The sequence below is a fragment of the Sceloporus occidentalis genome, unplaced genomic scaffold (assembly GCF_023333645.1).
Source record: "Sceloporus occidentalis isolate IW3139 unplaced genomic scaffold, rSceOcc1.0.p SCAF_4, whole genome shotgun sequence".
In the NCBI taxonomy this organism is placed as follows: domain Eukaryota; kingdom Metazoa; phylum Chordata; class Lepidosauria; order Squamata; family Phrynosomatidae; genus Sceloporus; species Sceloporus occidentalis.
The window spans coordinates 57,870,859-57,896,124 of record NW_028316984.1 but is presented as its reverse complement, the minus strand read 5'-3'; the positions used below and the strand labels follow the sequence as shown (position 1 = coordinate 57,896,124).

Below are 25,266 nucleotides of genomic sequence, written 5' to 3'. Positions count from 1 at the left end.
CACTATCGCAACAGGTACAGGGTCATTACTGCAGATAACACCGCGTGTAGCTGATGCTAGACCCAGGCCTAAGGATCTGTTAGTTCCTCCTCCTAACTTTTCACTGGGAAGTTCAAGTGTGCTTGTCCTACTTGGTTGACTTCCCTTGGGAGGTTCCTAGCAGACAATATTCCTTTGGATCCCAGCTAGATCCCTGCCTGTGAGAGCCACCTCCCTGCTGGATTTCCCTGGGACCAACTCCCTCCAGTGACCCAACCTTGCGCTTTGGTTTTACAGCCTACAGTTGGGACTTCTACCTTCCTTTGCCTACCTCTGCCTAAACAAGGGGGTTTATCAACAGATCTGTTTGTGGATTATGAGGGGAATTGCCTGAATGGGGGTACTGTCTCTATCTCCCAACCCACGATAGAGAAAATAACAATACTGCCTACTCTGACAAACACGCCCAGGAGTTACTGGAGTACACCACTGGATGGTGTACCAGAGCCAATGAACAGAGTTTCCAGCCAAAGAATGAAATGGGGATAGCCAATCCAAGATAGCACTTTTGCTCTTTTGGCCAAACATACAAGAACACATTCACACACCTTCCTACTTAATGTGTCTGCGTCTCTTTCTGTCCGGGATTTTGTTCCTCTTATGTTCTGAGATTTAAATAGTCCAAGTGATCAGTTTGGAGTGTCAGAACAACTGATCAAAGTTGAACACATAATATTGTGTCATGTCTGGTACTGCATGTCTGGTAAAAATCTGATATCGCTAATCTACCTTTATTATTTCTATCTTAAGGGTGGAAGCCCATAAAGGTTTATTTTATTTTATTTTATTTTAAATGAAGCTATCTTAAATGTAACAGAAATGAATTATTTACATTTCTAGTTGGCAGATTTTTATCCCAAGCAATCTTTTTATGTGTATTATTTTATTTTTCTATGTTATATTTTATATTGATGCTGGTCTTTGATCATAATAAAGAATAAAGAATTTCAAAGTCTGGAGTGTCCAAATTTTGGGGGACCAGTTCTAATTGCCCAGCTTTGTCCACCAAAATGTTAGGAAGAACCTAATCAGGGGAATTTCTGAGTTTAGCTCAATTGCTGAGAGGTAGGGTCCTAACGACACCCTTGTGAGACCGGGTCCCAAGATGTCTACAAGAAATCCACAAGAATCTCTTGAGAGATGACGTTGAGACAGACTGCTCCATTTAAGTCCAAATATTTATTAAAAAGGGGAAAACAAACATACAGCAAAAAGGGGAACACACACTCTCGCACACATGCAATTCTCAATCAAAGTAAAGGAGGGAAATCGGGAGAGAGTTGAGAGAGTGGCAAATCTATGAGAGATACTCACTTCCAAAGGCTTCTCCAGGAACCAGATGTGGATATAGATGATGAGATGACAAAGCCGTCGAATTGTAGGGGGAAATGGCCCAGGGAGCTAAAATCAGAATTCGGTTTGACATGAAGCCAGGCTGTATTCTGAATGTAGTACACTGGTGTATGCTTAGACTGAGGCTTATATAGACAATTTGTAACCTCTGGCTATGAACTTGATGGCTTAACTTCAGCCAAGACAAAGGGTATGAAGACCGGAGCTTTTGTTAAACCAAGGTGAAGAATAGATTGAGCCAATGCACTTGGATCTGAACACAGTCAAGGAAGGAAAACAGATGAAGAGATGGCCAGTGACTTAATCACTGAGCCATCAAGCGTGAGACCTAAATCAAAGATTTTCCTTTTGGAGGTGATGGTTTTTCTTGTCTAGCAACTCCCAAACTTCCTGTGGGGATTTTCCAATCTTATCTCTAGGGCTCCTACCCCCTCCTTAGCAAGCTTCCTAAATGACATCTCTGCTATGGAGAAATGGTGGTGCCCCTAAGAGGTCAGCTTGGGGTCAAAGTGAATTCCACACACACTCCAAAATTTAATATAAATCGATATGCTCTAACACTCTGTACCATTCAACTTTAGAAAATAAAATTTCAAGATGTAAGATAATAGCACCTTCTTTTTGCATGAAGTCTGAAGGATCTCACAGTTCAACATCTTCCTTGCCCTGTTTAATCCTTTGGGCTCTCCTTCCCCTCCCCAGGACCTTCATAGCAACATATCTGACCATTCAGTCTGGCCAACAATACCAGATTTTATCAACATCTGTTTTGGCCTTTAAAAGAAGGGCCTTTCCTTTTATTAAGCCTGCATCATTACCCCTAGAATGAAGCACTAAATATGAGGGGAAAGGACTCAAACTGCTGCTAGAACAGGTTGAGGGGGAGCTGCTGCCATCTCATACCATGTTTGTCAACAAACTGAAAAGAGGCATAGCCACTCAGTCCAGCTGGCTTCCATAAACAGATGTTGCTGTTTGGTGGTTGGCCAAACAGATCAAACTATGTCCAGAGATGAGGACTCAAACTCACTCCTGAATGTTAGGCCTGTTACAGACTGCCAAAATAAAGCTGCTTCGGGTCTCTTTGGAGGTATGCTATTTAAATGATGCATGGGTCCTAAGAGTCCAGAGGTCATGCCAAAGCCACTCTCCATTCCTAAGCACCGGAGTGCAGCTTTGGTGCAGCTTCCGGATTCTTAGGATGCACGTATCATTTAAACAGCATACCTCCAAAGAGACCCGAAGCAGCTTTATTTTGGCAGTCTGTAACAGGCCTTAGAAACAACAGCAAAATTAACTTCAGAAATTCTTATGTGCATCTTTAAGAGGTCAGACTTAGGAAAGGAATATACTATTTTGATACACCACTCCCCCCCCCCCCATTTTATTGGTTGATGAGTCTTGATTTCTATTGTTCCATTCTTGTAAAATTTTCTATCAGTTAATACCTTATGGCTAAGGTTTGCAGGAATCATATGATGGTAAATCCTTTATTATGGCATAGATGCATTTTTTAAAAGTTAGCAAAAACTCTATAAGTTTTTTATTGTTTGTGGAGAAAACTCTTTGGGAATCCAAAAGATCACCACATATAGACTACTGTTAGTTCTGAGGTTGTTCTCTTTTGAAACTGATTAATTTATTCAACATAGAAATACAAAAAACAAAATCAACAGATAAAGCTCTGAAAGTAGAAGAAACCTCCTTGTCACTTTGATAATAGCAGCTTATCTTGATGTGGAGTAGTAGTGGTGATTTTTATAATAAAATTAAGTACAAACTTAACAATTCTTAAACTAGACCTTTGGACTTTTGATAAGGTTTGCATTTAATTGGAATTGAGCACCGATTTTCTGCTTTGGAAGCTCTGAGGCAGGGCATTACATTACTTTAAAATTAAGCTACAAGACTAGAAAAAAATATTGTAGCTGTCACTCCTTCACACTTCACACTGAGACATTGAGCCGTAATTTGTAATTCACATGCATTCTTCAGAAAGCACGACAATACTTCTGAACTGTCACCAAGTAACTAGAGGACTGCTTTTGGCTCAGTGTCTTGCTGTGTTCTGATGACCTTGCATACTTAATCATAATTGTGAGTCAAGTGACTTTTATGGGACATGAATTTTAATTAGACTTCACATTAACACTGATGGTACTTTGTCTAGGATTCCTCTGATTGTGATAATTAATTGGCTGCTGTGAGTCAGCTCCTGTCTTACAGAATCCATTGAACAGCATCTTTTCAAATATTTATAAAGATATTTTAGTGTATATTATAGAAAGCAACATTCTCATTTTAATTACAGTTGTGGAAATTGTGTCACTATCCCACAAGAGAATTTGATACCTTATATTGTAGCCTAAAGCCTAGGGGTAAAAAACCCCTAAATCACGAGTAGCTACCTATCCATCCTATTCAAATATTGAGGGATCTTTTATATCCTAACCACAAAGTTGCCTTGAATCCAGTAGAGAAGAACAAGAGAGGAGGAGAGGAGAGCCAATCTATTTTAAGGTCTTATGTCATGGGTTATAGGAATTATGTTTTCATGCTTTTGCAGCTCACCACCTTATCCTGCACATTCCACCCAACCTCCACTTAATATAGTAGAGTCTCGATTATCCGACATAAACGGGCCAGCTGATAGTCGGATAACCAAAAATGTGGGATATCCCTTCCCTCCTCCTTCCTTCCTTCCTTCCTTCCTTCCTTCCTTCCTTCCTTCCCTCCCTCCCTCACTCCCTTGTTCCCTCCCCGTCTCGTTCCCTCCCTCCTTCCCTGCTTACCTCCAGCTTCTGCCCCGGCTTGGCTGCAGAGGGGGGTGAGTCTGCTGGGGTTGAGAGGGCTGACTTCAAGCTGCAAAGCAGAGGCCTGGACCAACCACCCATTCCTCCTCTTGGTGGCCTGGTTTCCCTCAGCCCGAACGGGCTCTGCAGACTCCCTTTAGGCTAAGCAAGCTGCAAAGGAGAGGACTGGGCCAAGTGCCCAGTCCTCTCCTTTGCAGCTTGAAGTCGGCCCTCTCAGCCCTGGCAGACTCTGCCCCCCCCCCCCCCCGCAGTCAAGCTGGGGCAGAAGTTGGTGGTGGGGCCTGGTGGCGCTCACCGCCACTGCTGCCACATGCTTGGGGCCTTTTCTGTTTGGGGATGTGTCTGGGGCCACAGAAAAGCCCACAGCCACGCCCCCAAGTTATCCGATGTCGGATAATCCTGAATGTCAGATAACCAAATGTCAGATAACCAAGACTCTATTGTTTTTCCCAAGTGAAACTGGTCACTTTGCTACAGAAAGAGTAATTTCATTTTTAAAAATCTCTATGTAGCACTTTACCATTGCTGCTTTTGTGGTAGTACTAGAGAGTGATTGAGACTTTCTAAGGGGATTATCACACAAGGCACTTATCACACCATGATAAGCGTGGAGGTGGGATAGCCTGTCATGCTTCTGAAGCATCATTGAATACTTCTGTTATTACAAAAATGGTTGCTCTGCAAACGATTTGTTGACGGGAGAAGAGCGGGATGCCTCAATGACACTTCAGAAGCGCTACCGTCTATCCCACATCCATGCTTCTGAAGCATTTGGGCAATTATTCCAGTGCGGCAAGTGTCTTGTGTGAAAGTGTCTTAAGTGTGTGATTTGATCCAGATATGCTGCCATACAACTACAGTACAGTTGTCCCTCCATATTCACGAGGGTTAGGGGAACAAGACCCCCGTGAATATGGAAAAACTGCAAATAACAAAAACACTGTTTTTTCCTGAGAGGACACCTCTATAGGAATCTCTAGGTCCTCCAGTGCAACTCTGTGGTCAATGTCCAACATACACTGACGATAGAATGGCATTGGAGTAGCTACAAATGGTCTTTCAGTACAACTTTTAGTTAAAGTTGACCACAGAGTTGCACTGGAGGACCTAGACAGTCCTAGAGAGAACATATTAATGAAATCTGTGAATAATCAAATCCGCAAATATCAAAGCTGCAAATATGGAGGGATGACTGTAGTTTGCAGCAATAACACAATAGTTCTAGAGGAATGAAAATAGATTTTTTTTACTACTTGATATACTCAAGATGCTCAACATACTTAAGGTGCCAGATAAGTTTATTGTGGCACAAAAATTAAGTAAACCAAAACAACCTGGGGCTTGTTGGTTGCTTATATATTCACCTCTCTGAATCAGTACTTGAGAGAAGCATCTTTGGCAGCCATTTCAGCTGTAAGTCTCCTTGGCTAAATAATAATAATAATAATAATAATAATAATAATAATAATTTCTATACCGCTTTTCCGCAGTGATCAAAGCGGTGTACATAGTAGTTTTGCACATCTGAAATTATGTGATTTTGCTCATTCTTTATGGCAAGATTGCTCCAGCTCTGACTAGCTGAATGTGGACTGTTAATGAAAAGCCACATTATAGTCTTGCCCTAGATTGTCAATTGTACTGAGGTCTGTTGACAGCATAGTTGGTGTGATCCTATTCTTGGAAGGTGAACCCTTCCCCCAGTCTCAGCTCCCTTGTGGGGCTAAACAGGTTTTCCTTTAAAAATTGGCCTGCAGTTGGCACCACCCACTTTGTCATAGGGCCAAAACAGTTTCAGAGACCCTGCCAAGGAAAAGCATCCCCACAACATGGTCCTGTCAATTCTATACTTCACTGTTGGGGCAGTACTCTTACAGCAGTGAGCACTGTTGTCTTTTTACCACACATAACACACAAGTCCCACAGTTGTCTTATCTACTGTTTCATCAGACCAGAAAATTTTCTCCAGGTTTGCCTCTTCTCCCACACTTCTTTTTGCAAACTCCATTGTGTGTATGTATGTTGGTTTTTTTAAACAAGGTCTTTCTTCTTGCCACTCTTCCACAAAGGCCAGCACATGGCATATTCAAGTGATAGTTGTCCGATGGAAGGCAGATCTGTCCAGTGCCTTTAGATTACTGTGGGCCTCTTACTTTCTTCTCAACTTCACACCCTTCTTTCCTGGTTTGAGTGTTGGTACACATCCTTCCCCAGGAAGACTTAGATTTGAGCCATTCTCTTTCTGAAGAGTAGCAATAGTTTTAATGATGCCCTGGGACATGCTCTTAATTTGGAATTTTATTTATTTATTTATTTATTTATTTATTTATTTATTTATTGGTAGCCCAATACTAAATGATGCTTCTGCACAACTTTATCCTGGTCTTACTTATTGGGATAGCTCTTTGATCTTCATGATGGTCTTAAATATGCTCTCCAACGAATTCTGGGATTTCATATCCTCAACCTTGCTACAAGCTTCTACTTTAATTTTGTTGGTTCATGTGTGTGTGTGTGTGTGTGAGAGAGAGAGAGAGAGAGAGAGAGAGAGAGAGACCTATTTCATGAATGATGATTTTCCCTTTTGCTGTTAAGCAATAAAACTAGGTTGTACTTAGCACTCTGGAGTTCTAGTTTTTTGGAACTGGTACACAAAGGTGAAGTCCCAACTCTTTGACGCTACCCAGAGTCTTCTTGCTGCTATTCAATTGGGCTTTTGATATTCCCCTGTTATGTATTATTTTGTGGGTACCATTTTGGTAACAGGTTATAGGACAAAAAATTGTAGGAAAGTCAAATGAGTATGTGCATGAACACATTCATAAAGCATCATACACTGGAGTATATATGGGATTCAATCCTAATTTTAATCCTTGCCTGGCACACAATGTTCAATCTCACTGAGAAATTCCAGCAGCAATCTCACATGTTTTGATCCCCAGGGTTATACATCTGGCCCGGTATATCCACAGATTCTGCATCCACAGATTCAACCATCCACAACTTGAAAATATTCAAAAAATAACAATCCCAAAAAGCAAGCCATGTTTATGACATTTTATATAAGGGATGCCATTTTCCTATACCATTGTATGTAATAGGAATTGAGAATCCACAGATTTTGGTATCTATAGGGGGTCCTGAAATCTAACCACAAAGGATACTAAGGCCCACTGTAATTCTGCATCAAACTAATGTTTTAATCCAGGTTTTTAAAAATAAGATGGACCTTTCTTTGCTTTTAAAAATGTTTTCTGGCCCTCAGGTTAGATTTGGGATTGAACAAAGAGTTAGGGGTGAGGTGAGAGCTGTACCGTATTTTCTTTCTTTCTGTGCATTTGCAAGTCTTTACACATTGATGTAGTGCCCTATATAAGATTCTGCTTTATTAAATTTGAAATGTTGTGAAATAAGAGCCAGTGTTGTTTTTAGCAGGGAAAGATAACACCTGGACAACAAATTCAATTAAAAGTGTGCAGGTGAGTGGGACAGCCAACAGAAGCTGCAGCCAAAACACAAAAATTAGAGAGTTATAAAGAGGCTGTGCAGGAAATTATTATGAAAGGACTCACATCAGCTATGAAGAAATAATGCACTAAAGCATGATGCATCAGAAAATGTTCTGCTTTATGAATGTGGAAAGGGTTTAGGCTTTCTGCACAACAGAGATTTCACAGTTGAAAGCTCATGTGCAGTACTGCAAATAGCATAACATAGGGTTGTGGGGCATGTTATGATTTCTGCATGTTTTGTTTTGGGGAATGTGGGAGATTGTGTGTGTCTGAACTGATGGGTGTAGCTACATGAAAATGGCTAATGGAGCACAGCATTAAGAAATTGATGGGCCAGATATGATTATAGATTTCAAATGAATGAGGAGAGAGGTACCATTCCTCTAGATGTGATCTTGTGTGCATGAACATGACAATGGGGGTGGGGGATAACAATAAAAGGTTGAGTTGTATCTGCTTTGAAATGAGGAACAAAATGATTTTAAAAAATATTCCAAAATAACCCCAGGATGGCTCCAGTATAAATTGGAAATTGGGCGAGGGGTATGAGGAGGTTGAACACATGCACATGCCCACTTAATATAACAACCTCATAATCTCACAAGCAGGACAATCACAAATGAACCAAAATGTTCTGTGTTTTACAGAGATTTTGTTTTTAAATTCCAGGATAGTATTTGGATGGGCAACAATAAGCCTTGTGGCATGAGTTGACAGTTTGAATGAGCAGATTCTTGTAATCCGATTATAGGAAGTGTTTTCAGGAAAAGGAAAATATGATTAATAACTATTATTAATGCGTAACATACATGCAACATATTAGTAAGGGTATGTACAAGTCCAGGTGACTTTTAATGTACATAAATAGTTGTGTGGATATGTGTATATGTATGTCAAGGGTTCCTTTAAACTCATAGTGTTGCCAAAATAAGGGAAGCAAAAACAGATTATCTGCTTTGGGGGGAAAGAAATCCCAATAAGTTGATAATAAGAAAATAAAAAGAAAAGAAAGAAAACTAAGAAACAAACTAGAAATTTTTATAAGTACAAGCAGTTCTCAAATATTCACAACATAATGGTAAAAGAGCTATCCCTAGTTAGGAGAAGAATTTTCTGTACAAAACCCTTGTGTTCAGGAGAACTTCAGGGGAAAAGTGGGATTCCTATGTTCACTATGCCATGCTATGCTTTATCTGTTATACTCTCATTTCGACTGGAAACATCTTATTAACTGATCAGCATTCAGCCAGGAACTGTAAAATCAGAGTTATACAGCATATATTGAGGACAAAAGTTGATATCTTTAATGAACATTTGCCATTTTGTTTCCTGCTACTGTACCATCATGCATTCTTATATCTTCACCTGTATATGTCTGCTTAAAACCTAGCCCTACCAGATTCATGAAGATTACTTCCAGTTATGTAGATGTAAGATTATAGTTTTAGTATTTAATGTTTTGAGACTTGATATTGCTTAATTAATATGTTTTTGTATTTTAAAAAATGCTCAACACAGTGGAATGTCTTACGAGTTTCATTTGAATAAGTCAACATTTTAAGAAAGATAAGCAAAATAGCTGTTCTTAACGAAATGATATATAATATTCTGAATAGTTTTGTGATATCCATGACATGTTCAAGCAAAACTTCACTGCTATTACATGAATCAATTTCTTTTTAATAAAGGCCTCAACATGGCAAAGTTTAGAAATAGGTAGTATGCATGCACAGAGTACAACAAAAAAATCTTATATAAAACAGCAGTTATTTTTTTTGCAATGTTTGTACAAAGGGAATAGAGCCACCAGAAACATATTTAATCTGCTAGATTAATATCTCATGACAGCTAAAAACCAGTAATGTGTACCAGAGAAATGAAAAGCCCTCCAATTCTTTGTGTACAGGTGAGTAAAGTCTTTTGTGCCTTTAAAGTTCTATATAAAAGAGTTCAAGGGTTGCTTTTTCAAACAAGCTGGAGAAATTGCACTACGTATTTCTGTCACAATTAATAAAGGCAAATTGTATTGGTTTTTTTTCCTTTTTTTATTCTTCATAACAACATAAAATAAGCTAATATCAGAGAAAGTGCTGGAAACTCATTACATTTAACACTCTCCACTATTGAGAATGTGACTTTGAGGTTTGTTGAAGTTTTAAAATTAATCAACCATATTTTTTAAAATAATCTGTCCATAGATACAAAATGATAAGATGTGGTTGAATTCATGTTTCTTTGAAAGAATGGGATTTTACCCCCCTTCTTTTTAAGAATACTGTTATTAATGTGTGTGCTTATGGCTTTTTGCTCTCCTTATGTCACAGGGGAATTCATCATATACAAATAATGCATGTGGCTGAGTAAATAAATATATAATATGTGTGTAGGCAATGCCCTCTTGTGCTCCAGATAGGCTACTGTCTATAGGACTGCAGAATAGGCCTTATCACACATTAAGTAAGATCTTTCCACTTGCAAGTTGTATATCACTAAGTTCTATAAGGTTTTACTAAATACAGAGGATTTGTACATGGTTTATATGCTCAGTATAGCTCGGACAACCACTGAATCTTCAGAACGGAATAATCTGTGTTCATGCAGACCATTAGATGTTTTCTATAGTACTCATAGCTTCTTGGCAAAATAAAGTTAATTATAAAAGCAAGTTATGTTTGATTTGTGAAATTTGGTTCTCCTAACTTTAAGGTTCTGAAGTGAATTTCTAATGGGCACAAAGAGAGTAGACCATCCAATCATACTTCCACCATTTCAAACAGAAACAAATTTCACACACTGTACTACAGCCTTCAGACCATATAATGGAAAAGTGCAGATATCATTTTCATTAAGGAAAACTAAAGAAAAACTTCATACAAAATAGATTGCTCATATTCACACTACAAAGGATTTTTTTAATTTTTAACAAATTCAGTGTGTTATATCAGCAGCATAGTTGTAAATTGTACTGTAGTGCAGATTTTTTTTTTCATAAAAATACCATACAAATGGTCAGTCAAGTCATCAGCAAAAGAAAAACCCAGAAAACCACCAACCAAACAGAAAAAGAAATCCAGAGGTAATGCTGATGCCAAAACAATTATAATACTGTTGGTACATAGAAAAGTAATCCTTATATTTTATACATTTATACAGTATACAAAAGATTACAATGGATTATGCCACAGTCTCCCTTATGCCAATATCTATTTTCTTTGGAAGGAGTTCTTTCCTTTCGTCAACACTTGCTAAGGAGTTTCGACAGTTTTGCCCATCCATGTATAACTTTGAATACACTGGATTGGAGTAGTTTGTAGGCTGAAAAGAGATAAATGCATTGTATATTAGTCAACTGAATTACAAATAAATGAAAAATTACTGACTTTATAAAGCATACAACATGCATACATAAGCACAGAACATAATTATTAATTGTCATGGCTCAGGCATCAGGAGGAGTTGTTAAATATTTAATGGCACATGCTTTTAATACAACTTGATGACATGCAACCTAAGAATAAAGTGAATGGCTCAGAAATTATAGGTTATTTATATCTTAAAATTACAATATAAACCTATTTTAATGGGAAAATATGGATATTTGTGTCTAGTGTGCCCTTGTGCCCTGATGTGCTTTGTAGCACATCAAAGTAATGACAAGGGAGAGGGGGACAGAGAGAAAATGTTTTATTCTTCCCACTTTTGAACTGTCATTCCCTTGATTTGAAGCTTAGTAAATGGGAGGGGTGGTATCTTCCAACCTGGATATTGATTTGATCCAGAGAAGATTTCGGCTTTGGGGAGAAGATCTTAAAAGCATCCTCTCTTCTCAGGCAGTTTTTTAAAAAAATACATACCTTGAATTTTATGTCTGATTCAGACTTGTCTAAACTCCCACAACATTTCTAGTATATGTCTATGTAAACATGCAATGTACCATATGTTTATATGAACATGCAATGTATCATCTTAAAATTATGTGCTCCAAATATTTGGACTTCGTACACAATCTTACAAATGAAGTTCAATGCTTGCACAGGGGTTTCTAACAGGAGACTGGTAGGAATTGTTTAATATGTGAGCCATATGCATTAAATATTTTTATTAATGCTTCAGTTCAGGTCACTGAATCTAGTGTTGGAAGGCACCTTTTACAATGGATCTTTCTAGCACCACCACACCTGCACCCCATGAACATCTTTTCCAAACGGTTGTTTCAGAACACTGTGAACTCTATGTTAATGGGCTGCATTATGAGCCTGGAATTATCAAAATCATGAGCGTTGCAAGATTGTTCTGTCTGATTTCAGATATGTCTCCTTTTCCATTACAGTTTAGTTTCCTGTGTGTTCCATGAAAAACTGAATTCAGATACCACATTTTCCAGTCATCTAAACCCTTATTTGGTAGATTGGAGATTGTATTGTTTAAATTCAGGTATCATCATTATCAAATGCCAACAGACTATAATCCGTGAATTGTTCTGATAAATGGCTTAAATTGTCTTGAGTCTCCCAAATACAGTAGATCTGCTCAATCAATGGGAACTTGATAAAGTCAACCCTCTTATAAGTTCTATTGATTCAGTGAATCAGTCCTAGTTGGCACTATGGAGTTTATCGCATGTAATTTTCATGCCTATTTGGAACAGGACAGGATCGGTCTGGAATGCGTTAAAACTGATTTTACCACATGCAAAATGTGTAAAGTTGGGTTGCCTCCCGGCCATCACCTATCCTCCAGCAGTGCTCTGGCAGCTGATTTTGATATTATGGAAGCTTTCCATAATACCAAAATCGTCTACCAGAGGACTGCTGAAGGATGGATGATGGTTAGGTAGCAGCGCAGCAGCAATTTTGCATGTAGTAAAATCAGTTTTAGCCCGTTCCACAGCCCGATTCCATCTCGTGCCCGTGTTGGTGTGAAAATTACATGCGATAAACTACTAATACTGATTTAGATGAAGGAAAGTTCATCCCTCCCAATATGGCTGCAATTCACAGCATTCCTTACTATTGGCAATGCTGGCTAGGGCTGTTGGGAGTTGCAGTCTAAGAGCATTCTGGAAAGCTGTACTTTCCCTTCAATTTGTGAAAACTATTTATTACCAGCTGTCCTTTCTCCTAAGTACATGTTGATTTAATGCATGCAAAATACTTTTCAGTTACAGAAACCACATTGCAAATAAATACAAATGAAATATATAAATGCATGCATTATTGAATATGAAGATGATGATTAATAATAAAGGCAGTGATATTTAAGTCCTAGATCATCAATACATCGTTTAGGAATAGTGAGTATAACTGAGGGCAAGAATGGAACATTTCTGTTTCAGTGCACTACTTTATACTTATTAATTTGAATCTGATTTCGGTGCACCTAACTTTATCTGGATTTTGTATATTGTGCTTATAAATTGGATCAACTGTATTAAACATTTTCACTTGACTGAGTACACAATTATGCACATTCAGGTTTTGAATGCACCTAATTGGGCTCTGGATTTGTATTTGTTTTCAGAAACAAAAATATTGTGAAATACTCCTATAATCCTGCTCTAACATTGTTTTGTGCACTGCATTATGCCACAAATAGAATAACAAAATTATTCATTTGGTGGGTAGAGATTATTAAGGTAAGGTTTATCTCAATATTGTTGAAATCTTGAAATAATTTACTTGTCAAAAGAATTGTTTGTTGTAAATTTGTATATTTTCTACTCATTAATAAAAGGTTTTTATTCATTCAATTATTATTTGTTATTAACCTTTCTATTTAGCAATTGCAAAAGGCAAACAGATTTGTTCCAAACAGCTGAAGAAGCATCTTGTAATCCTTAAAATATATCACTGCACATTGCATTGAGGCTACATTTGACCCAAACATGCCTGTATAAGTTTGCAGTTTTTTCTTAGTTGTACAACTTTGCACCATAAAGTCAGAGGGTGTTAACGAAGGAGACCTCAAAACCACACAGAAGATCTACAGTATTTTGCACAACACATTTCAATAATCAAGACTGGAGCTGGCAGGTTAAATTACTCTGGGGCCATTTTCTAGGACTTCAATGGGCCAACAGGTCCACTCTGCACTGCAGAACTAATGCCGTTTGTCACTGCTTTAACTGCCATGGCTCAAGGCTACGGAATCCTGAGATTTGTAGGGTTTTATGGCACCAAAGTTCTCTGGCAGAGAATGCAAAATTCTTCACGCACTACAGATCCCAGAATTCCAAAGCATTGAGCCATGGCAGTTAAAGCAGTTTAATTTGCATTAATTCTGCAATGCAGATTAGACCACAAATTGCCAAATCCCTACACCACAATCACCAATGCCACCAGAAAATCCCCAGACATGGTTGGAAGTCCACTTCTGGTTTTGATAGGTATATTTTGATGTTAAATAGTAAAGGAGATACCTGTGATCTATTACTGGAGGCTTCCAAGGGAAGAAAATCAATTTTTGTAAGTAAAGGGGCTGGTCTTGGGAGATCTTGGAGATCGGAGTCCAACACTAGCAGCCTCAGGATCTGCATTTTGCCCACCTATTTCACTCTGGGTTCCAGCCTCAACAAATGATCTTTATCAAGAGATGGGCAAAAGAAATGTGACCCTGTGACTGAGAGGGACATAAATATGGCTGAACGTATGCTTTCTGCTTCTGTACAAAGTTTCTGCAAAGAGCAGTGATTTACAGTAGACTCATAAGAATGAACTAAATAGTAAAGTGCAAGGTTGGGCTGCATGGCCCCCACTCTTTTTTCCTGTGTCCACTGCACGCACCCCTCCCTTCGCCAGAGCGCTGAGAATACAATGCTCTGTGTCTCTGCAGTGGCCTTGAAGAGAACAGGATCAGCCTAGCTAGTATCCCTTTGCATTCCAGACTCCAAGCAAATGTAATGCCAATAAGAAAGTGTGTGTGTATAATCATGTGTGTACTAAATAACCAATTAAGCTAATGCTATGTAAACAATGAACTGTGTTTTGCTATAAAAACTTTTGGAAATGGCTATTGGGTGCGGCAGCAATTTCATCGCCATCTACTGGCGTGCTGTTGTCTTGGCCAAATAAAGTGCGTTTTGCTATGGACACTTCGGTTTCCCGTGTCGTCACTTAAGGACTCCCCTTTCAAATGAACATGTTGGGAATGTTTCCCTAACATGACTTCTGCTTGATAGTTCATCATCTGGAGGGGGAACCATCCAGTCCTCCATATGGCAAGTCCCAGCAGCTCCAGCCAACACAGCTAATAGTGAAGAATGCTGGGAGTTGCAGTTCAACAACAACACTGTCTGTAAAATGGAGTTCGACAGAGTGATTGCCTTGTTTGCAGTTTTAACATCTATAGGAAACCACTGGGAACAGTCACTGCCATGGCACAGTGTGATAAGATCAGTCGGTGATGGTTAAAAACTGCATCTAACTTCAGCAAGAATTTGGCATGCGATAATCTCCCTAGACAAGTTTGTCAATACTATTTTGTAATAATTATAATTCTTTCAAAAACAAAACAAAACAAAAAAACCCCAACATTGTTTCAATCATCATAAGTCATTTTGAGATGGTAGAAGGAATTTTCTGGTTTTTTTTTTTTTTACTTTGAGAAAATAGGATCAGAAACATCTCTGATCAAGTGTTGTAATATTAAAAATGAATTAAGTCATATAGCTATCTTATGTATGTTTTTGAGGTCTCATTCTCTTTTCCCTGCCTTTGAATGGTTTCCTGCTTTCTTTATTTCAGCTACTACTGATGTAACACAATGTGCATGGTCATTCTATTACACATTTCAAGTATTGTTTTCATATTACATAACATTGGCTATTTTTAAGCAGGAGATGCGTAAAAATATTTTTTGGGGGGTGTTAATTCTCAGTAGGGTGCTGTGACATAATGAGGATGGAAAATAAATTGCTGTTTCTCACCCCTGCAGTTAGAGGTCCTTTCAGATCAGAGTTTAGGTAGATTGGCGGTGCTGTGTGGGAAAGCTTGAAGACTGTGGGCCCTCCCCCTATATACCTGGCCTGCATTTAAATAGAGCAATTTTTTTTGCATTTAAGATTCTGATTTCAAAATAGTGCATTTTTGTTCTAAACTCTTTAGTGCTATTAAACAAGCAGTGATTGAAAGCATATACATTACAATAACTCTATTTTTTTTCTATAGAAACATATACCAATAAAAATACAAGCTTCTGTTCACAATTTTCTTACACACAATATGACATCATTACAGGAAGCATTTCCACCAGAGATCACTAGGCAAATTAATCTTCATTTTGTCAGATGATTAGGAACTAGACCCAGCATACAGTCTATAGCATTTGTTGTTGTCATTGTGTATGATTACACTAAGACTGAAATACATGGAATCATTTCCCAAAAATATGCATAGTCCAGTTACTACTCCATCAAGGAGCTATTATTCCTTTGTGTAGGAATGCAATGAGTATTTCATTTCATCTACTCCATTACAAAAGTGTTTGCCTGTTTTGATAGGTTTTCACCTTTCAAGACTTTTGTGGAAACTGGGTTTCCCCCCTAAAAAATACAACAGTTTGGGACAAAACAGGTTGTATTTGTACAAAACAGTTTTTTCTTTCCACCAAAAATATAGTAGCCCCTCCTAATTCATAGGGGATCTGTTCTGGACACACACAACTTGCAAAAATGGTGACTTGCATTGAAAATAATGGTGCATTCCACCATTTTGTCCCTCCCTGCTAGTCTCTCTTGTGAAGAGTGAGACTGCATACTCTGTACGCAAAAAGGGACGGACAAATGTAAATCACAAAATGTGAAAACCTATCTGTAAAACATGCAGAAACTGTTCTAATCTTTGCCATCAGGAAAAAGATTTGGAAATTTTTCATTCTTGTGGCTAGGAATAAATTTTGAAAAATATTTACGTTCCTAACTTTGTAGGAAGCATTCTCCTAAAGGATTGCTGCACTTTGGGACAATGAGAGCGACTTCTTCTTTAGTATAGCCTGAGACTAGATGCCCTCTGTGTCCCCCTGTATGACCACCTCTTTCTCTGCTCTCTTGTTTCTCTGGTTTAAACAAAAAAAGAAAATAACAAAGGAAATTAGAGTGGGAGGGGAAGGAGTTTTTTAAGCAACTGAAATGCACCATTTCTGTCCAACCCAATCTTATTTGTGGTAGGCTGGGAAAAAAGAGATTCATTTTTCAGGCCAGTTTATGCTAAGGTCTTTAAACATACTGGCTCCAGACTGCAGTAGGCATACTTGACAGTACATGTAAAATGTTTTTATCAAAATGTAATGTAGGTCAATTTGTTCCTTTCCTGCAGTGCCACCTGGAAAGTATTCTCCTGCTCCCTGTGACCGTGCAATGGAGGCAGCTGCCACATCTTTTGACAAGCTTTTTAAAGTTTGCTGCTTACTGTGCCACAATGCTCCAGACAATCATACTTTCCATCTTCATTCCCCAGAGTGCTACTGCTTCTTGGGAACACCTAAGCTGTGGGATCTGGATTTATGCCTGACAGTCCCACTTTAATGGCACTGCTGCTTTTTTGTACTATGGAAATTCTATGAATAGATGTATAAATCCTTTTTCTTGGTAACAAGTGGGGGAAACTGCCCACAAATGGATCACATGCCCAAAGAAAATTCTTGCTATACACTTTATATCAAAAAAGATATTATAAAGGTGGAAAAGTTACAGAAAAGAAAAACCTAAATGATCAGTGCATTTTTCAGTTCCATACCAAGAACATACTGACCTTATTAGTCTAGAAAAAAAAGAAATAATATGGTAGACATTTATAAAATCATGAACTTATACAGAGAGGGCAATGTTTCATCTTTTTCCATTATCCTAGAACAGAAACTTACCTGATGAATTTGACTTGCTGGACATGTTTATCTTACAGAATGCATAATCAAATGCATAATCAAGATGTCAAATACTACAAGATGTGAAGATAGCTACTAGCTCAGATAGGTTTGCCTATTTATTTATTTTAAGACTTCGGGAAAATTCATGGTGCATAGGTCTAGCTGTGAATAGTGCCAATGTTAAACAGAATTTGTTCATGATCGTATGCCTTGAAGTAATACATTGTGGTGGGAAATGAAAGTGAATGCTGCCAGCTTCATCCCTTGCTTGTGAATTTCCTGGGACACCCAGTTGTCTACTGTCAAAAGCAGAATGTTAGACTGGGTGGGCTGTTAACATAGTGACACACACACACACACACCATTCCACCTAGAGTACTTATGTTTATATTCAGTACTGTACTGTCATCTTGCTAAAATGCCATTGTTACCAATTAAGAACAAACAATTTGTGACAGTACAATACTGATTAAGTTAAAGTGGAAATGAGATCTTGTTCAAAATGTATTAAATAAAAGAGCATGTTAGTGCAGATTGCAAATACCTGTGTTTATACGGAAACATACTGTACCTACAGACTAATGAAAAGCCAGCAAGGTTATTTCATTTAAAATAATATACAGTAGAAGCTATTCACAATTACTACATATGTAAAGTATATTAATTGAATTTTCAGTATTTATAGCATATAAATAATTTGCACATGCAAGCTCATCACATGAAGAAGGCAATATTAAGCGCTAGTTTGCATATGAGAAGGAGTCATCATAGATAAGCACTGGAACAATATAATACACTGAATCTGAAGAAGTACTTTCAGAAAAGGCTGTCATCCAACAGAGGCTTCTAGAAACAGAAGGGGGGTGACATATTTTCACATTGCCGTCCTCCCTCCCCAAATGATAAGGGTGGAAAAGAAGCTGAATGATGTGTGCACTCTTGGGAGGGGTGAATCAGCAGAAAACTGCTATGTACTTTCATTGATAGGAGCCTCCATTGAATCAAAGCCTTTTCAACAAGTGGAAAGGCATTCTTTAATCTAAGGATGTGTATAATTACAGCACCCTAAAAATAAAGTTTAATAATAATAATAATAATAATAAGGATAATACTTCACTATTATTCAGCAAATCATAATTATTAGAATGAGAAAGTAAAGTAAATATTCAGTGTTACCTTTTCTGGGTTTAATGTATAATCTGAAAGACCCCTTTCATTGTGATTATGACCTACTTCATACATATTGTATGATGGGTTTCCAATTTCTACATTGATTCCTCCATTTATTATTGGTTGTCGTCGGATTGTTTTTGTCCTACAATATGTCAAGGAAAAAATAGTGAATAAATATCTCTGTGGTACTATATTATAGAAAAGCACAATATGTGATTCTAGGAATTGTTTCTATGTGTGCATATGTCAGTGAGTGTGTGTGAGTCCTGCCAAAGTAAACTTTCTAAGGACTTGTAATGACATTTAATTTATACTTACAAGTAAAAGAAACAACAACAATGTGTCCTTGGTATCCTCTGGGTTTTGGTTCCAGAACTCAGCATGGATACCAAAATGTGTGGATGCTCAAGTCCCATTAGATAGGGAGCTGGCTTGTTTTCAGCTGCTCCAGAGACTAGGACCCAGAGCAATGAATTCAAGCTACAGGAAAAGAGATTCCACCTCAACATTAGGAAGAACTTCCTGACAGTAAGGGCTGTCCGACAGTGGAACAAACTCCCTCGGACTGTAGTGGAGTCTCCTTCCTTAGAGGTCTTTAAACAGAGGCTGGATGGCCATCTGTTGAGGATGCTTTGATTGAGAGTTCCTGCATGGCAGGGGTTGGACTGGATGGCCCTTGCAGTCTCTTCCAACTCTATGATTCTATGACAATGACATAGTCAAATGGTGTCCTTTATATAAAATGACAGAATCAAGATTTGCTGTTTGGAATTTATATATATATATATATATATATTGGAATATTTTCAAGCCATGGATGCTTGAATCCATGGATTAAAAAATCCAGGGATGTGGAGGACTGACTGTCTGTGTATGTGCATGTATGTGTGTGTATACTATCAGACTACTTACTGAGCATGTGTGAGGATGCTCTTCCACTGCTCCTGCCCCCCCCCCACTCTTCACATAAGGGAATGTCATGAGCCATGCTGGATCAGACATTTTAAGTTCTATCAGAATTCTGTTCTTTGGCCAATCAGATGCCTATGGAAAGCCCACAGCATAACATGAAGATCCACCAGGATTCTATCCTCAGCCTCCTTTTCTTCACTCTAAACCAGTGGTTCCTAGACTTTAGTCCTCCATTTTCTTTGGCATTCAGGTCACAGTAGCACCAGCCAACTTGGTTGACAATCAAGAATTATTAGAGCTGAAGTTCAAATCATCTGGAGGAACAAAGGTTGGGAACCACTGTTCTAGACGCTCTGCCTGAGTGTTACCTTGAGTAAGCAAATAGCTTTCAGTTTTCCCTAAATGCTAATGACATCTGGGCCCAAAACAGACAGGTAAATGTGGTTTCCTGCTGCATTCGGGGCATAGAGGTTAGATTATTTACTCCCAAAATGCAGCAGGAAACCGCGCCGATGCCTCTTTACATATCTAGCACATCTCCTTAAAAAGCTATTTGTGACCTTGCCCTAATCTGTCTTTTGTTATTTGTTCCTTATAGTATTGCTATGCATTTTTCTCCACTCTTGTCCACCAACGTGGTCACCATCTGCTGAACAAAGTTTCCTGTTCTCCTAGATTGCTGTGCCCATTCTCTGTTGATGCTACATGGAATTTCCTTGAGGAGTGTATATGTCACCCTCCTCCTTTCACATATCACATACCTTACCTTATCTCTTTATTCCTGATTTCCAGCTACAGTAAAGTTTTAAGCATGTGCTATCTTCAGTTCCTACTCTAGCTTTTATCTCCCCTTCCCCTGGTGTAGTCTCCATTGTTTCTTTTCAATTGGCAAGTCCTACTTTTTTGGGTTTTTTTAAAGCTATTTATTATACTTCCAAATAAGACATTTTAAATTACATTAATGAAAATATCCATTGATGGTTTGTGGATTGAGAAGTAGGGTGTTTCACCCCCACTCATTTCCACTCATGCTGTGAAAGACTACTGTGAAAGACTCAGCGTGGTTTTGGAAATGCACATTGCATAGATACAAAATCTTTAGTCTGCCTTCAGATTGCATGTGGACCTCAGGAGGTCTCCCTTGTGGCCTGTGAGTGCTGTAGCTGATCCCGATTCTCCTCCTTGCACTTCTTCTGTTCTACATTTTCACCTTTGGGCACTAAAATGGCTGCTTTTGCTGTTATAACCTGTAAAACTCTGTGGTTAGTTTTTGAAAGTAGTTTGTTACATCACTTACTGCAAAATTCAAACACATTATTTGTTGCCATAAACATGATGAATCTTACTATATTGCTTACTGCATTGATTGCTACTTTTTGAAAATAACTTTAAGTAAACTTTCACTGTCATGTGTCTGGCTGTATGAACATATATGGGTCTTGTTGGCTGCCATCTGCCCTTATTGGACCCCAGGTGGCCTAGAGAGCACAGGAGGAAGGCAAGTTCCCTAGGAGTAGAGAGGGGAATGTGGTGGAGCTCAGCTTAGTGCAGCTTTACATTTTGTCATTATTGTGATGGAAACCCTAAAGTATGGAATGCTGTAATTTTGTTTTGTGTTTGCAGCTCTAAGTCTACTATAAGGCATGGTTTGTTTCTCAAGAATTATATACTTGAGAATCAACCCTGTCTCTCTTTTCCTGCCTTCATCCTCTGATACAGCCATTTAGTGGGTCTAGAAGGGCAGATGGCAGCCAGCAAGCATCCAAATTTATTCCTGCAGCCAGGCACACAAGAATGAAGACAACTTTATGTTACTTTAAATTCTCAATAATTATATTCTCTAGAAAGATACCATAGAGTACAAGCTGCTAGTTTGCTGTTCGTTTTGTGGGGTGGGGAGGGGGACAGGGAGTTCCCACAGTATATTAAATAAAGACAAAAACAAAACAGGATCACAGGGAAGATTTTCCATCAGGATCACAGCTTGAATGGTCATGGTTAAAACTCTCTTCTCTGTGTTCTTATTTTCTGCCTTGTGTACATTATTTCATAAAAAACCATTTCTGACATGCTGTCAAAGAATGTATTTAACATTATGTGTAGCTTGTACTCGAATTAAGCTTTCAATTTAGTTCCCCACTACATAATAAATAAAGTAATATTCACAGTTAAATCCATTCCTTTCTCTTTGTTGTGAAAGCTGTATGTAAGATACTTTTTTCACAGCACCTTCACTATATTCAATTAGTCTCATGCATAGTTTTCTCTCCTAGACCTTGAAAAGAAGAAAAGTCTTACCTCCGCTTCCTTTTACAAAGGAGCAAGCCTATTACCAAAGTAGTAACCAATGTCACCAACAGGACCAGTGGAACAATGATTGCAATGCTTCCTGCAATATACCAAAGCAGCTTTGATTAACTGCAATACTAGGAAGTGACAAGGTAACTTTGAGATATGTCTTGGCAATTGTGCTGGCATGTAACACATGTTGTACTGTATATTCAGTTTTAATAACCAGATGTGTCTTACATAGACAGACAAGCCAGGATCCTGACATAGACAGATAGGCCATTAGCTCCACTAATGAAATGGTATCCAAACTGGGAAGGAGATACACTCCCTGTTGTAGCTTCCTTTGAATCTTCAAATATTGCTCCAGATAGCTGGGGAATCTCCTCAAGGTGTGTGTGTGTGTGGGGGGGGGTGTCACAAAATAATGTAGTGGGTATGGGAGCCCTAGAACATTATGTCTGTCTGGTACATTGCAAGATATGGCCTGAGTTATATCTCAGCTTTTTGACAAAAATGGCTCAAGACACCTAGGAATAAAACTGCTCAATAAAAACAAGAATACAGTTACAGATAAAAAACACATTTAAAACACATCTGTGCAAGGAAATAACAGCAGCCAAACAAATGAACCTTTTGAAAAGCAATACAATTTAAAGCACTCTGATGAAATAAAAAATGGGGGGAGAGGTTGCCTGAAGATAGAAGGAGAGCAGAGAAGCTAGCTCCCCCACCCCAGACCTTTCTTTACACAAACAAAAGCCTAGGACATTTAGTCTGAAGATCTTTCCTAGGGTTCGATGTGGTATAGTGGTTATAGGGTTGGACTGAATATCAAGGAAGCTAGGCTTAGTTTCTGCCCTGTCAACAGTTTCACTAGGTTAATTTGAACAATTCCAACATTCTTCATAGGTTTGTTGTTGGGATTAAATGGAGAGGAGGAGGAGGAGGAATATTGCGTAAACTGTCTTAGATTCATTGGAGGAGAAGAAAAAGGAAGGATATAAATAAAAACTCTCAAGTATGGGAGGGGGGTTGCTGCCACTAGCATTGCCTTTCCTATAATAATCTCGCTTGTTGTCATTAGTACCTTCAGCAGAATATGTTTTCTGATTTTCTCCATCAAGTTTGTGGAGCTCAAGTAAGTGAGATTCTGAGGACAATGAACTGGCAACAATGGGCTGCCTATTTATCATTCTTGTCGTCCCTTTCCCCTTCAATTTCCCTTGTTGCTTTCCCATTTTTTCACTGAAGAAGTGTTCACTTGCATGCAGGAACTGGAAAGAGGCCTCCAAAATTATTGAAATACACATTATACATTAAATATTACCAAAAATGCTGTTCCTCTTTTAAAAAAAACACAAAAAACTTACTTGTGCTGATATTGTCTGATTTGCTGCTTTTAGGAGCGGGACGTTCACACTGTGTACCTGACCAGTTGGTGGAGCATCTAAAATAATCCAATGAAGATAAGAAGATTAACTCATCCTCCCAAACCATTTGTCAAATCAGTTAGTTACAACCATATGAATGAAAAGGAAGCTGTGTGTTCCAGAGTGAATAGGATTTGCCGCTGTTATAGGATAATGATATTCTGAGTATTAATGTTTCATAATGATGTAATTACATATGTGTTTATTACTTTTTACTTATTTTAAATAACTATTTTTCTTTAAACAGTAATTCAAGGACAGTCAACTTTAGATATGATAAAACTAAAACAAAGCTGAATAAACTACATAAAGAGGTTCTCAATATCAGGGACTAGTACCATTAACCATTCATGAACCCGGAAGAATCAATAGTAATCATTCAGCTATTTGCACATTATATCTGCAATTCCTTTCATATTAGTGTGATTTTCAAAAGCATTTACAAAAATATACTGACTTAAAATGATTGGATTTTGATTAATGCCAAAATCTGAGTACTGGCCACTCATTCAATAGTCACAGAATATAATCTGATTATATTACCAGTCATAAGTGTTCCTGTGCAATAATTCTGTTCTTGTAAATAGACCAGAAGTAAAAATAAAAGCTTTATTTAATGAAAAAAATTATACTGTGAAAAACATTTTCTCATTATGTCATTCATATTAGCTGATAAGGACCATTTTAGTTCATTGTTCATCATTTTAAAACCTTGAGTTAATAAATAAAATTTCCAATCCATTGGGAATCATATTTTTAAAATCTTAGTTTTTAATGCATGAGTTTATTTAAAAATGCATACAGTAGCACCTTGTCAGAAAAGGCACAAGCTTGCATGCATGCCGAAGTTAATTCTCATTCTAAAATGAAGCCTACGGAGACACATACACACAGCATCATACAAAAACAAATGTAAAGTTTTCTCTAAAACATTTATGAATTTCCTTCTAAAACTTGTTTACTTCAAAGTCCAAAGAATCAAAAACATGTCTACTGCCTAATTAGTCATACAATAGTGCCCATGTATTAATATTTATGAAACACAGCAATTCTGTACCATTAATTTTGTTCTTCAAAATTATTATATACTTTCATTGCATATGCTTCCCACTTAAGATCATCCAGAGTGTGAAAGCAGAGGAGGCTCAAGCATGAACCCAGAAAACCTAGCTGAAATAACCTAATTAAAAATATTTTCCATGTTTCCCCAAGGTTTCCTTTTTCCCTGCTTCTTTGGAATTATGACCCTTTCCATTTAATTTAGCGTTGAAAGTTTTATTTTATAACCCCAAATCATTTCCACTAATAGTAGTGAGTATAGGCAAAACTGAAGCCAAAACAGAGCCATACAAAACCAGCTGTTTCCTAGTAGAAGAAGCTAGAAGATAAAATTGTGTCACCTTAAATCTAATTTCCATAAATTTAATGTTATTGATAGAATCTGAAATCAGCAAAGCCACTAAAACCAGTATAAATATCCTTGTACTGTAGTACAGTATATTTCAAATACGTTGATAGACAAAGCCAGATTTTTTGGAAGCCACTTGTGAGTATTTCCCCTTTAAGAAGGCTGATGGTAGAGCATTAAAGTGAGCCAAAGTGAATGCTCCACTGTATGTAGGGAACTCTAAACCAGTAATTCTCAGATTTTGGTCCTCCTGATGTTTTGGACTTTGGCTCCCATTGTTGGTCAAACTGGGAGTTTGGGCAACACGTATAGAGAAAAATGGCAGGGAAAAAATAAATGGTAGTAACATTGTACTGTAGCTTCCGCTCATGCATTTCATACTTCCATTTAACAAATGAAAATAGTAGGAAGGCTGAATTAACACAGAAAAATATGACAATCCAATTACTCTTACTTTTTTATAGTTTACTCAT

At 37.9% G+C, this 25,266-nt stretch overlaps 1 protein-coding gene across 1 annotated transcript in view; it reads right to left on the bottom strand.

The window, feature by feature from the left end:
* Positions 1-9,484: 9,484 nt before the first annotated feature.
* LOC149313891 (low-density lipoprotein receptor-related protein 1B-like) overlaps positions 9,485-25,266 on the bottom strand; it is a 734,124-nt gene continuing 718,342 nt past the window's right edge. Inside the window, exons 89-93 of the mRNA XM_089523040.1 lie at positions 23,326-23,402; positions 21,962-22,052; positions 18,755-18,893; positions 15,642-15,740; positions 9,485-11,032 (exon numbers count right to left, since the gene is read on the bottom strand). Coding sequence (XP_089379166.1) covers positions 10,892-11,032; positions 15,642-15,740; positions 18,755-18,893; positions 21,962-22,052; positions 23,326-23,402 — 547 coding nt within the window. The 3' untranslated portion in view covers positions 9,485-10,891. The remainder of the gene's footprint in view (positions 11,033-15,641; positions 15,741-18,754; positions 18,894-21,961; positions 22,053-23,325; positions 23,403-25,266) is intronic.